The sequence below is a fragment of the Alligator mississippiensis genome, chromosome 5 (genome assembly GCF_030867095.1).
Source record: "Alligator mississippiensis isolate rAllMis1 chromosome 5, rAllMis1, whole genome shotgun sequence".
Classification (NCBI taxonomy): Eukaryota; Metazoa; Chordata; order Crocodylia; family Alligatoridae; genus Alligator; species Alligator mississippiensis.
In genome coordinates this window covers 131,198,703-131,214,382 of record NC_081828.1, presented here as the reverse complement: position 1 = coordinate 131,214,382, position 15,680 = coordinate 131,198,703, and the positions used below count along the sequence as shown (strand labels likewise).

The following is a 15,680-nucleotide window of genomic DNA, read 5'->3' as shown; positions in this document are numbered from 1 at the left end:
TGTGGCTCACACAAAACAAGCAAAACAATAATAAAAATTGCTTAGAAGTTAAAAAAGAATGTCATTTCCTCTATATTCAACCTACTCAGATATCATACCAGCTTAAAAAAAGTCATTTAAGGCATTTACAGGTCTCCTATAGAGAAAAAAAAAATGTCTGAAGCCTGTGTGGCTTCATAAGCAGACTCACACAAATCCTTGATGAATATGCTTACAAGTAGGTCTTGAGCGGCACCATCACATACATAGCCACTTAAGCTTCTGAAGAATATTACATTAATTATTTAAATAAAAATTTCTAGTCCTAGTGGCTCTGAAAACTAAAAAACAGCTTTAAAAAAATCTAAAGAGATCCTAAATCAAAGCACAAACTACCTAAAGCCACCTCTTATATGCAGTGTATTGCCTAAGCAGTCAGGCTGTACACCAAGGAATGGAAGAAATCCTTCTTGGAGAAGTCATTCCCAAACAAGAGAGCTTCTCAACAATCATTTACGATTTTTGTAAGCATGGCAGGTAGGAAGTTATTGCAGGTAGGTTGCATACAACACTAGTCACAAATCTTTGTGGCAAAAAACTGAAACTCCTGACAGAGCTAGGCTCTATATCAGGGGGCAAATATGCCAAGGGAGTTTATCCAGCCCACAGTGGGTCCCTCAGCCCTACCTGGCCCAGGCACAAGAGACAGTCCGGGCCATGGAGCACGTGGCCAGTCCCACTGCCCCTGGGTGCACAGTGGTATAGGGGCAGTGCAGTGGCCGGACTCCGCTTTCTGGCAGCGGTTCCTTCCAGCTGCCACCACTAGTGTCTCCACTGCCACTGGACCCAGCCCCAACTGCTTGAGAGTATGCTGTGTAAGAAATAAGGCCTGCCCACACCACTGCCAGTGCTGGATAGAGTGGCCAGGCAGGGTCTCCATGGAGACTGGCCAGGATCCACATAAGCAGAGCGCGCTCAGCCAGGGGGATGCACTTCCTCCCCCAACCCTGGCTTCACACTGGCTCCCCCCTGCCCCCCGGACAGCTCACCCAGTCTTGAAGTGGCCCAAAAGCCAAATAATTGCCCATTTCTGCTCTATATCATGCGAGGTGTGCACTTTCTCTAAACAGACTAATGATATTTCCTTGTTTCCTACACAGCAGACTCTCAGTGATTCTCTGTAGTTAGACCTCTCCTGAGGAAGAAGAGACAAGACTATTTACTTCCTATTTTATTTATGAAATGTAATCATTTAATCAAAACAAAACATTTCTATTTGCTTCTCTACACCTACCTATGATTGCACAAATTCCTCACCATTACAAACAATTCTGAAGCAAGCAATTTTTGGAGCCCTTGCATAGGTAAGCTGCCAAATAACTTTACTGTTTTAATAACCCCAGAAACAGCCATTGTGAGCAGAGTTCTGTCTACTTGAAAATTTATAAGATCAGGAAAGTTGTTAGTACTGTACTGTCTCACATACAACATGCAACTTTCCCCCCAAAAGTCAGTCCCCCAAATTTTGGCATGTTTTAAGAAGAGAAGATGTTTTCTTTGCTGCAGAAGAAGCACATGTGGAGACACCGTGCATGCCATGCAGCTGCCAAGGTGGCAGAGTTGTCAGCTGTTGGCTGAGTACCATAGATTGTGCCTGAGGCAGCAAGTGAGCAGCTGCTGGTAGTATCTTGATGAGGCTTATGATGTGGAAACAACTCTTAATTTACAGGAATTTATAAAAAGAACTACTTAGAGTAAGAATTAACAGTCTTGCTATTGCTCTTGCAAGGATCTGGAGCCTAACCCTGCATGACAGAGTAAGTCCTCCCAGAAACAGTGTCCAAGAAGTGTAGCCTCCAGGAGATGGTCTAGAGAGGCAGCTGGCACCTGGAAGTTCCCGATGCCAGTTGCCTCATCTAAATGGCCTCCTAGGGACACAATTCCTGGACATGTCAGACAACAGGCCCTGACCCTGGGAGGTAGGGGAGAAATAAATCTACATTCTGCCTTACAAAAAAACAAGGTGCATGTTTTATTTTGGGAATGTGTTGCATGCAAGAAAATACAGAAACACAGTATTTATATTTAACTGCATTGGGAGGTTTTTCTTTGTTTTCTTTTGGTTTTTATAAAATTACACATATACTTTTCCTCGAGTTAGACTGTGAGTATAAATAACTCTGGAAACACAAGAAGTTAAAATCAAGTTAGTGATCTCATTTTTTAATGTTCCACCAAAGTCAGTGTAATTGCATCTTTAAAAAAAAAAAAAGTAATCTTCATGCAGGCATGCATATTATCTACATACTGAGAGAGAGTAACTTGTAGATCGATCCTTCATGCCTTCATACTAATGTACAGTAAACAAAGATAGAAATCAATTTGAGAATTAAAAACAAGAAATCAAAATAGAAAAATTCTAAGCTATTTTAATATTTATATAGAACCCAAAGAAACTAATTAAAAAAAAAAAATCAGTCTAATAAATACAACAAAGTTCACCTGGTAAGGAATGGTATGCTGCCTCTATAAAGGTTTTGGGTGGCATGGGGCGAACGGACTTTTCATTTAGACTGATATCACTTAACTAATACAACCAATTTTCTGATAAGTGCTGATTTATAGTAGCAATGGAACTCTTGTTGCATAAAACATTTTTCATAATGGATGTTGTCTATCTGTTGGCAATGTAAGAACTGTAACAGCATCCAGGTCCCTCTTCTATTTGCTGTTGGCTCCCCACGGCTAGTAGGAGTTAAAGGTAATGAAAAAAATTATTGTTTTTGCAAATAAAACAGACAGATAGAGATTGCTATTTTTCATGGGCAGCAGATCTGCTGAGCAGTGTGATATCAGTTTAAAGTCTACCTTTTCTGAAATGTAAAGCTGAAAGAAAATTTGTTCCAGAACCTGTTTATCCACTGTGCTAATAAGCACAACTAGAGGCCTAAGCTGGCAGTCTTTTTCAGCAAGACATTGATTGCTGAGAGAAAGATAACTTTTTTTCTTCTTTCTACTTAATTAGGCTTTCCCAAATATTCTTCTTCTGAAGCTTAAGGTCTGGATCTTCCTTTATCTTATATTAGTTTAGCTAAAAGATTTTAAATCTTAAATAGGTATAGTTTAACTGATGAAAAACCCTGTGTGTACAATCTCAATTTGATTTAAATCTGGTTTACATGCTTTAGTTTGCATCAGTACACTTACAAATTTAGCTGACATAAATGATAAAAGTGCCTCTTCATAGACCTCTGCACCAATTTAAATTGGGTTTCAGGCAAATTTAGTGGTAATTACACAACTGTAATATGTGTATATAAGCAAGACCGGGATAGGCAAATATTCCTTCCAGAAGATGGAAACAAAATCCAACCCAGAAAACTGTTTTCATACCTCTACATTCAGATCAAAATGTATTAAAGAAATCAACAACTTCATAAAGTATTTAAATACTCATATAAAACATATGCAGGCAAATCATCTATGCTAGAAAAAAAAAAAAAAGTATTCCAGAAAATTCAGTTAAGTGGTAAAAGGTCTTTTATATTTCAGCCTGGCTTATAGATAAATTTAGTGATACTCACTGGGAGGAGGAAAAAAGTCGCCTGCCAACATTTGTATCAATGAATGCAAACTGAAATGGTTTTCAACAACAACTTGCTTCATTTTTGTTTTAAGGGGGAGTTTGGAAATGGACATTTTCAAACATGACTTTTCCCCGCAACAGCACACCCAATTTACTTCCCGATTCAAACCAAAACTCTTGAGTACCAGATTTCTTAGCACAGTCATGCTTAACCTCTGATCCATGGGGCTCCCTGCATGTCCATAAACTTGGCAGTAGGGGGATCAGTGGCAATTAATGTTGCCACTATTCCCCAGCCATCAAATGAAATGAATCTGGGAAGAGCCATTGCCAAGCCAGCCAGCTAGATGAAATGGCTCTGGCAAGTAGGCCCAATCTGGTACACGTGTGGAGGCCTTAGCAGTAGACCAAATCTGGCAGGCATGGGGCCTGGGCTAAACAGCAGGCCCAGGGTCCAAGCAGTGGGGTTGATCCAGAGCATATGGTTGGAGCCATGGACCAGATCATATCCACGGAAAATGCTGTGCTACTATAATATGCAACTTCTGCAATCATGATACACTAAATATTATCCTCCAATAAACAAATTATTCTATCTGCAATCACAGCTTTTGATTAAGGAGCACACAAAATGTAAAAATCACACAAACAAACTAGCATATGCTCATCTCTAGGTTACACACCCCGTGATCTCTCCTTTGGGAAGTACTTGTTCCGCTTCTGTGTGACCCAGAGGCATCCAAAGATGAGGTCTTAAGAATAAAATTGTAAAAGATTATGGATCACAAATATGTAAACTAAATTGGAATATATACACTCAATGCAAACCAAGAAGTATAAGAAATTATATTCAGGCACTAGAATGACAGTATAACAAAGACACGGGTATACGCTAAAAAGAACAGTTAGCAACCACCTCACTTGCTATCCTGTGGCTGTGGACACAAGATACTTAGAGCCCTTTCAAAAGGAAAATGTTTCAAAATGGCAGCAACTGGTACATTCTAATTATTATGTATGAAAGAGCTGAGAACAATTCAAAAGCAGCAAAAAACCTCCAAGTCTAACACTGGATGAAGAAGTGTTAAACTTGGAGCCTTTTTGCTGTATTTGAATTGCTCTCAACTTGTTCACACACAACAATTAGAACATACCAGCTGCTGCCATTCTGAAACCTTCCCCTTTTTAAAAGGACTTTCAGAATCCATCTTAAGAGCCAGGGCAACTTTCCACCACTTTTTTGAATGTGGCAGTACACTCCAGTTGAGAGCCACAACTGGTGCTGCCTTCTCCAGATAAAAAATGCCTTTTGCACCTGCTGCACTGCTAGTCCAGGAAGGGCTGTGCCACATGCACTTGCACCTCCATCTCCTCTATTAAGGCCTTCTGATCAGCCTAAAGCAGGCAGAAGTTGGCTTGGGTTGTACCGTTTCCTGTACCACCCTCACCCATGCTCCTCTCAGAAACAGAGGGTGCCTACAGACATTTAGTTCCATGAGTCAGAATGCCACTGAACCCTGCCTGAACCTGCCCCAGCCAGCAGGAGAGGGCACAACCTCATAGGAGGCTGCCAAGCCGCTCCTCTCCCCAGTCTCACCCCCTGCCCGAGCCTCTTGACAGCAGCAGCATGCAGCTGTCTACTTGGCTCTCCCACACCTGGAGCTGGGCCAAGGACAGGGCGAGGCTGGTGCTCACCAGCACAAGCACCAGCCCAACCCTGCAAAAGCACATGGGATGCAGGTAGAAATTGCCCGCAGGTGGAAATTAACCCTTGCAGGGAACCTGAACAGAAGTTCCCCAAGGCGTTTTGCTCTGGAGAGCCTTCAGCTAATAGCTGATTTAATAAGGGTTAATTTTTCATATGACAGGCCATTTTAAAAGCACCCTGCAGCCACAAATATGTGTTACATCACTGCTGTAGTGTGCTTTCAGGGGCCTTATCATACAAAAAATGTTACTTGTGTAAGCACCCAGAGCCACACGTATGGAACTATCCTGAGTGCCTCTGTTTATAAGTAGACAAGGATCTTTGGGTGAATTTGATATCTTTTATTAGACCAACCTAAATGGTTGGAGAATAGTTATTAAGCAAGCTTTCGGGTTCAAAAACCCTTCGTCAGGCTAAGGAAGCTGCAGCAGTTGGTGTGTGCTCTTTCTGGATGGAATGAAAAGTAAAGAAGCCAGGGGCTGGGCTGGGCTGGGGAGTCAGTTGCCAGGCAGACTGTAATGTATCAAAAATCCAATGTCTGTGTTTAGTCCCTGATCTCTAGTATCCAGCAGGTTGATGAAATGGAGCTCATGGGCTCATCTCTGGGATGTGTTGTGTAAGTTTCCCTTGAGGATCAGGACTGAGAGATTGGAGAGAGAGTGGCCCTCCTGTGAGAAATGTGCCCCACCGGTAATTGGGTGTTTCTGTCTTTGATGGATTTCCGGTGTGCGTTCATTCTGGTGCGCAGTTGTTGTCTGGTCTCTCCTACATATCTTCCATTAGGGCATTTGGTGCATTGGATGAGGTATATCACATTCCTGGAGGTGCAGCTGTAAGATCCTGGGATGTTGATGGCTCTGTTGTGGGGTGTAGTAATAGTGGGGGTGGTGGAGATGTGGGGGCAGGTTTTGCATCTCTTGTCATGGCACGGTCTGGATCCTTTTGGTGTGTTCTGGGCTTGAGGAAGTTTGCTTCTGGTGATGAGGTTGGCGAGGTTCGGTGCTTGTCTGAAGGCTAGGATGTGTGGCTCTGGGAAGATCTTTTTAAGAATAGGGTCTTTTTCTAATATGGGTTGCAATTTGTTTATAAGTGTGTGGTAGGGCAGAGGTGGGGGGCGGGGGTTAAGAGGTTTGCAGTGGAGTCTGAGAAGGGCTACAGCCCAAGCCAGCTCCTACCAATTTTAACCTGATCAGAGGACTCCACCATGGGTTTGATTTAAATTATGATTTAAATCACTGGTCAGGAAGCTTTCATTTAATTGTTATTTTCTACAAAAAGTGCATTCTTACTATTCAATATCTTTTATTCATTTAACTTCTTGAAACGCTGCATTTTTAGAGAAAGGTAAAGGCTTGACTGTGTACAAAAACTTGCAGCCCAGGATGGGGGGCATCAGGGAGTCCCTCCCTTGGGGGGCTTCCCCCTACCCAGGGTACCTAGCCCCAGGCAGCACAGGGGAACTCTTCCTCTCCTGAACTCCAGGGCTGCTTGCCTTAGCTGCTGCAAGTCCCAGGGACAGCACAGGGCAGCCTTAGGGACTGGAGGAAAATTCTACCACTCCCCTGCAAAAAATTTTGCCTCAGACTAACAGCAGCTTGAGCAAAACTGGCTGTGGAGGAGCAAAAGAATTTCCCTCTACTGCGTGAGGAGGCTGCATGGGCAGGCACCCAGCCCCAAGGACTTCTCCCTCCCTCCTGTGGTAGCAGCTGAAGCAATCAGCAGCTGGGAAGGATAAGGGGGAGGGCTGCCAAGGGGAGGGCTTTCCCTTCCCCCATGTGCTGTGTAGACCCTGGTTAAGGGGGTCTGAGGGTCTGTTCCCCTGCCTCCCCCATCCCTATGGGCTGATGGATGCAGGCCAGAAGCAGACTAAGGAGTAGAGGGGTGAGGCAGTCCCTGCTCCGTTGGAGTAGACAGTATAACCCAGGGCTGCAAAGCATCCTGGGATGCTGGGGGACTGCAAGTTAACTTGAACCAGAAAGGGATCTGGGACAGAAGTTCCGTAAACCAGTTTGACCTAAATCAGTTAAGTCTGATACAGGTTCATCTTCAACTGGTTCATCTTCAACCGGTTTTGGCCATTTTAAAAGCAGTTTATGTGCACTGAACTTCTATTCTGTTACAGGTTTAAACCAGTTTCTGATCACTTAAACCAGTTTATGTATAACTTCTGTCCCTAGCCAAGGAGTGGGCATGGCAACTTAAGAAACAATTCCCTGCTTCCACAAGAGCACAAAAACAGCATGGAGAGCTCCCCACAACACTCTTAAGTATGAGAGGGATAGAGAAGGAAAAGGGAAAAACTAAAAGAGAAAACTGGATTTGAAAAGAAAGAAGTGATGAGAGGATTAGAGAGGAGGAAGCAACTGACAGGGTAGAGGGAAAAAATGAGAGTGCAGAAAAGAAACTGGAAGAATTGAAAGAATGAATGAAAAAAGGAAGGGGAAGGAAACTAGAAGACAAAGAAGAATATGGAAGAGAAGAGGATAAAAGAGATTAGTTTCCCCCTACCAAAACACCACTCTCAAAGACATGGTGTATACCTTTAAAAACAACAAATGACTAAGAGCATTTTTTTAGCTCAATGCACACAGCCTGAAATGTCTTACTATAGAAATATACACATTATCCAGCTATTTCTCAGCACTTAAGCCTTAGATATTCTTCTCACAGAAGTAGCACAATGACAATCTGATTTTTTTAAAATTCCCAGTTTTAAAATATATGCTAAAGAGCTAAAACAGAGCATGTGCCATTTTTAATTTGTTGCTAAAGAGAAGTAAAATTCTTCTACATGATCAAGTTTTGAACTACATATAATCTGCAGCCTATTTCCAAACTTGTGATAAGTTATATTACACAATTAAATTACACAAGTAACCATTTAGTATTATATTGAAAACACTAGCTTCTCAATTAAAACAAATTTAGATTCAGACAATTTTTTATACAAAAACACAGCGTCTACTTTGGTATTTTGACTATCTCAGTACTGATTAAATACATAGCCTGCATGAACTTTGATACTACACTGAACCCAAGTACTAACTCTATGACTGCCAATATTTTGGGAAGATACTACGTCATCCACTTCCTAACAGAATGAAATCAAATCAAAAAGTGAAATATTAAAGATAAAGACAGAAAGGTAAGATGAGAGGAAAAAATAACAGGTTAGCACGAACCAGATATGAACGTTGACTGGACCGGTGAGAATACCTGGCCCTTTCTGAATCTTCCTGAGAAAGAAGAAATATATAATTATTTAATGAAAATGATGGGACAGTGAAAAGCAAGCAAAGACAGCAACATGCAGTTATGCTGTCTACTCAAAGATGTATCTGGGCAACGGGGGGAAAAAACCTGAAGCAAGCAAATCCATTCAAGACACATCAAAGTGCGGAAGTTAGTTGTCTGGTGTCTACCACTGCATATCATTAAAAGAAAAGTACAATTGATATGATGTATTATTCCTTAAAGGTCATTATTCAACCATCTTTGCTAGCAGTACAGAAAAATGACATTGTCTAGAAATAAATATAGCAAAATATATGCAACTCTCATTAGTTAAAAATTCAAAACATAAGAAATCTTGGAATTAGACACTAGAAAAATTCTAGCAAAATGACAAAAAAACTGAATTAAAAAGTTGCTTTAGTTCTAATACAAGATTTTTTGTTTCATTGTCGCTAATAGTAATTATGATTATTACCAGCAGTAGAAAGTTAAAGTATAAAATTATTCTACATAGTTATGCATTTTACATATGGAAGGCTCCTAGCCCCGTAGATACTGAAAAATTTTTTTACTTCTACAGTTTTCAGGCTCATTCTTCCTTCTCCATTATAGAAACAAAGGGTGGTAATTATCACGATTGAGACTGCTCCAACGTGTTGTAATTATAGCATGTCGGTGCAGCCTTGCTGCACGTGTATAGGTGCCCAAAGTTTCTCAAAGAATGGCTCATTTGCAAACCGTACATATACTTCCTTCAACCAAAGGATAAGGGGAAGGGGAAGAACCTCAGAGAAAAATATAAAAAATACTAAAATTTAAAATAAGTCATACTATTCTTTAAACTGCTAAGAACCATTCCAGCAAAAAATGTTGTAGGAAAGAACTTGATTAAAAATCTTTTGTAGTCAAAAGGTTGTCTAATTTTATCCCAACTATACAGTTGGTCCAATAAAAAGGTGTCACTCAAGTTCATTACCTCACAGGAAACATATTTTGAAACAATTTCTTAAATTTTAGCCTTTCATATAAAACTTAACACTAAATCTACAATTCCCATAACAAAAAACAACAACAACAAAAACCTTTAAAGTGTCTTGCCTACTCCAGTCTTTCATCTGTGAAAAAAAATCTAAAACTGCCTTCAAAATCAGACATTACGTCACAGTAAAGGCCTAGATGAGCTCTTCTCAACCCAGAGTGCCACATCACCCAACAGTGATGAGATAAAGAAGCTGCAGGGTGCCATGCAGTATTAGCAATGTTAGGTGTGCAAACACATGATTTTCAAGATGAATTTAAAGATTTCAAATATGAATCCATAGTGTTAAAACACTGATGTCCTGCCATATCAGCTGTTCTAGCACTACAAAAGGCAACTGGCCACATACTTGTGATGTCTGGAATGCTTAAAAAATGCCAATTCACCACAAAAATATATGACAAAATATTTGCTGTTTCAAATCACAAACTTTGCATGTTTCCAAGATAAATTTAATGTGTGGTCAGGTCCAAGAGACCCCACTTTCCCATGGTGCTCTGATATCCAAAGGCAGGCAGGGAGAGCAGATGGCTCCCTGACAGACCACCCAATGGGGAGTTGAGGGAGTTCTGTAGGGACCAACTTCAAGGCAGCCCTGTCCTGGGTGCTATCTGGGGACAAAGTTGCAGCACAGCAGGGGCTTGCCTGGATCACCAATCTCTAGTCTCAGACCAGTCTGCAGTCTCAGACCAGTCTGCAGTCTCAGACCAGTCTCCAGTCTCAGACCAGTCTCCAGTCTCTAGTCTGCAACTGGTCTCCAGCCAAAGGAACTCTAAAGGTCTCACAGGCAACCCAAGAAACAGCTGCAGCAGTACACTTCACAAACCATTAGTAAATTATTCTCTCCAAACTTATGTTAGTTCTTCAGTCAAGTGTAAACAGCACACAAACAGGCAGTCCTGGCCTACCATCCATTTTTGGATATGCCCCCATTTTTTATCATAAGAGCGATGAGAAAGCTACAAAATACAGAGAATACAGAAAATTTGATATACTTCACAATATGTAAAACAGGTAAGCATCCTGCACAGTTTAAGTTCATCACCCAGTAATGTACTAAACAGGAACAGAAACAGGAATAGAACAACTACAAAAATAAAAGCTAAATATAAAAACCTGTCATCTTGATTTTTAATTTGACTTCGTACCACCACAGCATACTGGCCAATATTAATAAGAGAATTACAGTTTTCATAAGATCCATTAACATTTTTTTTTTAATTTCATACTGAAATTAAGACAAAATTAAAAAAATTAACCTCCTTAGTGTTCAAAACAGACTGTTCAAACAAAGAGAGATGATAGATTTTTCCTTTATTTCTTTTTAATATTGTTACAAGTAACTATCATATGTATTATTTTCACCTCTAATTTGTCTTTAGGTTCAGTTTCTCTGTACATCTGACAGTTCTGAGTTCCGTCAGTTTTATATTTCAACCATTAACCTTGAGTTAAATATTCTCCAAGCTTGTGTACATTCCTCCAACAGAAACAGCAGAGAAAGAAGCCATACTTGTAAAAAAATATCGATTGATTTGGGGGCACTAATAGTACTTTATTTTAATTCATCGTTTGAAAAAAAAAAAAAAAAAAAAAAAGGCTGTATTTCAAGATTAAAATGTTTATTTACTGAAAACATTAAATACAGCACGTTTGTCCATACAAAAAATTAAGGTCTGACTTTTCTATGTTACTAATACGCTATTGCGTGCTTCCAGAAAGCCTAAGTAAAATAATTTAAGATAAAAGGACCACAGCCATTTTCAAAAGGTAATATTTAGTTCAGCCTATTTATTCTATTTTTGTGCAACTTTGTATATATGTAATGTATTAAACTCAGTCAAGATATTAGATATAACCATTCCAAATGCATTCCCATACTAAGTGAGAAAATATATCAATTATAAGAGGTGTGTTTTGTGATGGTATGTTAAATACACAGTACTACAGCTCTATCTGAATAACTGATCTTTTGACTGTAGTATTCTTTATTTTAATTCACAATTCAAACATAAACAAACATCTACATATATGTGGCTGTAGATATGGATGTAGAAAGTTATTCATTGCTGAATGCAGCAAATTGCTGCACAGTAAACTACTTCTGAGTGCAGCATCCACATGTATGCCCAGGTCAGCAGCAAACTGAGCCCAAGTGGAGCAATTTAGATCAGAGCTGCCACCCTGGGCTGGCGGCCATCTCCGGGTGGGGGTGAGCCCCAGGCTCTGGGTCACTGTGTTGTGCAGTGGAGAAGCTGCCCATGCCATGAGGTTCCTGAAGCTCCTGAGCCATGTGGCTTGGCAGCAGGCAGGAGTATGGCCCCCTGCTGCCTGGGCTGACCGGGTACAATTTGTACTCACATCACTGTTTGCAAGTGCATTTAGTTATACTAATTTACAGCACTATCAAATAGTACTTGCATCTGACAGGACTATCCATCCGATTGTGCAGTAAAGTAGTCTACACCTACATAAGTATCATGCATGTATAGAGGACAAAGCTTTACTGTGCAGTAAAATGCATGGGTAGATGCACCCAGTGATACCAAATATATACTCTAGGAAAAAAAAATAGCAATAGCTGTGCTATGAGGAAAAGGGCTGCACATGGTGAAAAAAACAGAAATAGTTTATTTAAATAAATAAAATATAATTAAAAGGAAACTAACATTTTTAGTGTAATATTATAATAAAGCATTACAATGTATGTTACCTCTTTTTGCTGTCTCTCCAGTTCCCTCATACGTATATCTCTTGCTTCTGCTCGAGCTGCTCGTTTGGCTGCAAGCCTTGCTTCTGCCTATAAGGAAATTTTAGGTCATTAAGTTAATGGCAGCTTTCAAAATACATTTTCTAAATAAAAATGGTTTCATACCCAATTCAACTATTTTTCACAGAAAGAGATCCAGATTCAAGTGCATACTTTCTAAATATTCAAAGAATCAGTCTGACCACAAGCAACAGCTGTAATGGCATGAACAAAATCACAAAAATGAGTAAGTATTAGAATTTTTTCACCTAGCTGTAAAGGTGGGGGGGAAGCAAGGACAGGGAATAATTGGAGGGGGGGGAGGGGGCAAAGGCACTCAGTCTAAAATGAAAAATCACAAAATACACTTAATACTTGAAGACAATATTAAAGTTTGTCTACAAGGCTGCTGCCTCTATGGCAGCAGAGCCCCCTTCTGATAGTACACCAGTTATTACTGTCTGCCAAGAGAGCTGCAGCCAACATAGCTGTATCATCTAGCGTTTGATTTTTTTTTTCCACATCTGCACAGACATAGATAGCTATACTGGCAAAACTTGGTCATGCATACTAAGCCTTGGAGCATAGTCGTATCTTTAGCATCCATGCTGTATTCCTAAATTAACCTCCCAGATCCCCTATTTCATTACCCAGTCTATTTCCAACAGACTGCAGCTTATCTCATTTTAACAGAAAGATTGATTCTTTATTAAGACACTTAATGATACCATATTCTCCATTTAAATACACACCCTTAGGACTAAAAAAAAGCCATGTTCTTACCCGGAATATTATCTTACCTGAATTCCATGTTGAAAATGCTCATTAAATACAGAAACAACTAAGTTTTTCACACCTCACTAAGGTTTATTACCTTATTTCTCAAGAGCCTTAAATTTCTAATAGCAATCTTGAATCTGAAAGGACCTAGCCCAGTGATTCTCAACCAGGGTTCCATGGCAACCTGGCATGCCTTAGCATCCTTTTAATGGTGCCATGCAGTACTAGGTATGAGAACACCTACACATACACACAATAAACCCTGAGATTTCAAATAAGAATTCAGCCTCAAAAACATTTTGACTTGTGACAGTCTTCGAGTTCTTTGCAAAAGAAAAACTACTCTAATATTTTTCCATAGTCAAGAAATGAGTGAAAACTAAGAGGTGGTATTTTTGAGGGGTGCCTTGAGTCTAACAAAGGATGCTTTAAGTCTAACAAGGTTGAAAAACACTGACCTCATCAGTTCCAGACTGATTCAAAAGCCTAAAAATTGAAAACTACTAGTTAATTTAACCAGTTATGCAGTAAAAGAGAATATGAATATGTCCTAGATTAGAGAGCAGGACTGAAGAGTTCCTATGTACTTAAGCTGTTATGCTCTTACCAATACGGAGATAACAGTTATTTATTGAAAGTAATAGACAAAAAAATTGGGAACAATTTTATATACATTTTATACAGTTTAGTGAATTAAGTACTTATTCAACATGCATAAGTGGAGTACACGTACTTCTAATTTATCCAAAGTTTCATGAATTAACAGAATGAGTCCCTTCACAAAACTAGGGTGCTGAACACCCTTCTTCCATCTCCCACAAAACAAACAAAAACCCTTAGTTCATACATGGTTGAATAGTAAGCAAACTATTGCACTTTAAATAAGCAAGTAATTACTTATCTGAAATACAATGTAAGCAGTTAGTTCTTCCAAGATAATTATGTAGTCGCCAGGATTTGTAGTGGTAAGAAGCAGTAAGTTCTTCTACATTTCAAAATTTAATGCTTAGTTAAAAACATTAAATGCTAACGAAAACAAAAAGGTTCCTTTCAAGACCATGATGAACTTCAATAGGATATATTTAATCTACAGTATTATTTTTATTTCCATATTAATCTTCTATCCCTCCTGCAACTTAAATATTTACTTAATAATAAAATGTTATTCTAAAAAATCAGTACAACTGGTACTCAACTACACACATAATGGGACATTAAAATCCCAGTAGTTATCATTTGGTGGCCAGTGTTCTGCTGCTAGCACATGCCAGGGGCAGTGACATCTGACTCCACCCCATACACAGATTGGGAGGGCATGTGCCCCGCCCCGGGACTCTGTCAGGGTGCTTGCAGCAGTGGGAGCCTCCCAATGCCCCCTACAACCTTTCTAAGTACCCCTAGGCATATGCATACCCCCAGTTGACAACCACTGGCATATGCCAATGAAGCAGGTGTGAAAAATACCATTTGAAACTACGTAGATAGTACATATATGCTTAATCTCATACAGAACTTTTTTTTTTAAATTAAATATTGTGTTTTGAATGTCAAGATTTCAGCATGTAAACATATACAAGTATAAAAATAAAGAAGTTTTTGTACTGTCATAGCAAGTTTGAGACCCTTCTTCCTCCATATATTTTTAAAGGAACTAGTGGCTTACAGAGACATAGTAAATGCTTCTCAAAATTAAGAATTATCAGAATGTTGTAGTGAGCGAAACGGCAGTGCTTTGAACTCAAAAGTGTGTTTAAATTCATTATATATCTCTTCATAAAAGACTTTAAAGCTCTGGTGTTGAGTCCTATTATACTATAGTTTTGTGTTAACTTTAGTAGAATTCCATTTAGGTTACATTTATTCCATTTAGGGTTGAATGAATGAAATTATTTACTTAGTAGTATATGTGAAAAAAAATCTACTCCCTCTTTCCACCATTACATTATTACTGTCACTATGCACAGTACCAATATTTTCTAGATGCAGCAATACCATATTTACTTGGTTCCAAGATGAGGTTTATCCTCATTCAACATGCGGGAGGCAGGGAGAGGAAACCCTGGTCTTTCATTTGCTTATGGGCCAGGCAAGCTACTGTGGTTCCAGATGGGGCCAGGGTGGTTCATGAAGCAGACAAGAGGTACATGAGGGTGGAAGGAGTGCAGGGTGAGGGGCTGGGGGAAAAAGACATGCAGAGTGAGGGGAGTGCAGGGAAGGTTACACAGTGCTGGGGGAAGGATGCATGGTGTAATGGGGAGCACAAGGAAAGGGTAGCAGGGAGAGGATAGATGAAGAGATGGAAGGAATGAGGGGGGTACAGAGCTTGGAGTGTTGTTCAGGGGAGGGGAGCACAGAGAAAGGGACACAGGGCAGGTAGGGGTGGGGGGAACACAGGGAAAGGTGCATGGAGTGATGTGTGGAGCTGCTACAGCTTAAGCCCTGACCCTAACCAGGCTAAAGTCTGGGGCTGCCACTACTACCTCACCCAGGTGGGTGGTTCCATGCCCCGGGCAGAGGCAGAGGGCCAGAGCAGTTGCAAAGGGGGGGGGGGGGGGGTGTAAGCTGCCTGCCCCCTAGCTTCTACTTTCCCTGCCTCTAGTTTCTC

General features: G+C 40.1%; 1 protein-coding gene across 10 annotated transcripts in view; it reads right to left on the bottom strand.

Annotated features, from left to right (window-relative positions):
* The window catches only part of LRRFIP2 (LRR binding FLII interacting protein 2), a 90,322-nt gene that overhangs the window by 48,787 nt on the left and 25,855 nt on the right, over positions 1-15,680 (bottom strand). For 6 of the 10 annotated variants that reach the window (XM_059728693.1, XM_059728697.1, XM_006271410.4 and 3 more), the window contains exon 3: positions 12,260-12,346. In XM_059728693.1, coding sequence (XP_059584676.1) covers positions 12,260-12,346 — 87 coding nt within the window. Of the gene's footprint in view, positions 1-2,287; positions 2,330-4,248; positions 4,318-8,455; positions 8,510-12,259; positions 12,347-15,680 lie in introns of all 10 variants that reach the window. The other 4 variants (XM_059728695.1, XM_059728694.1, XM_059728698.1 and 1 more) reach the window with 2 other exon arrangements.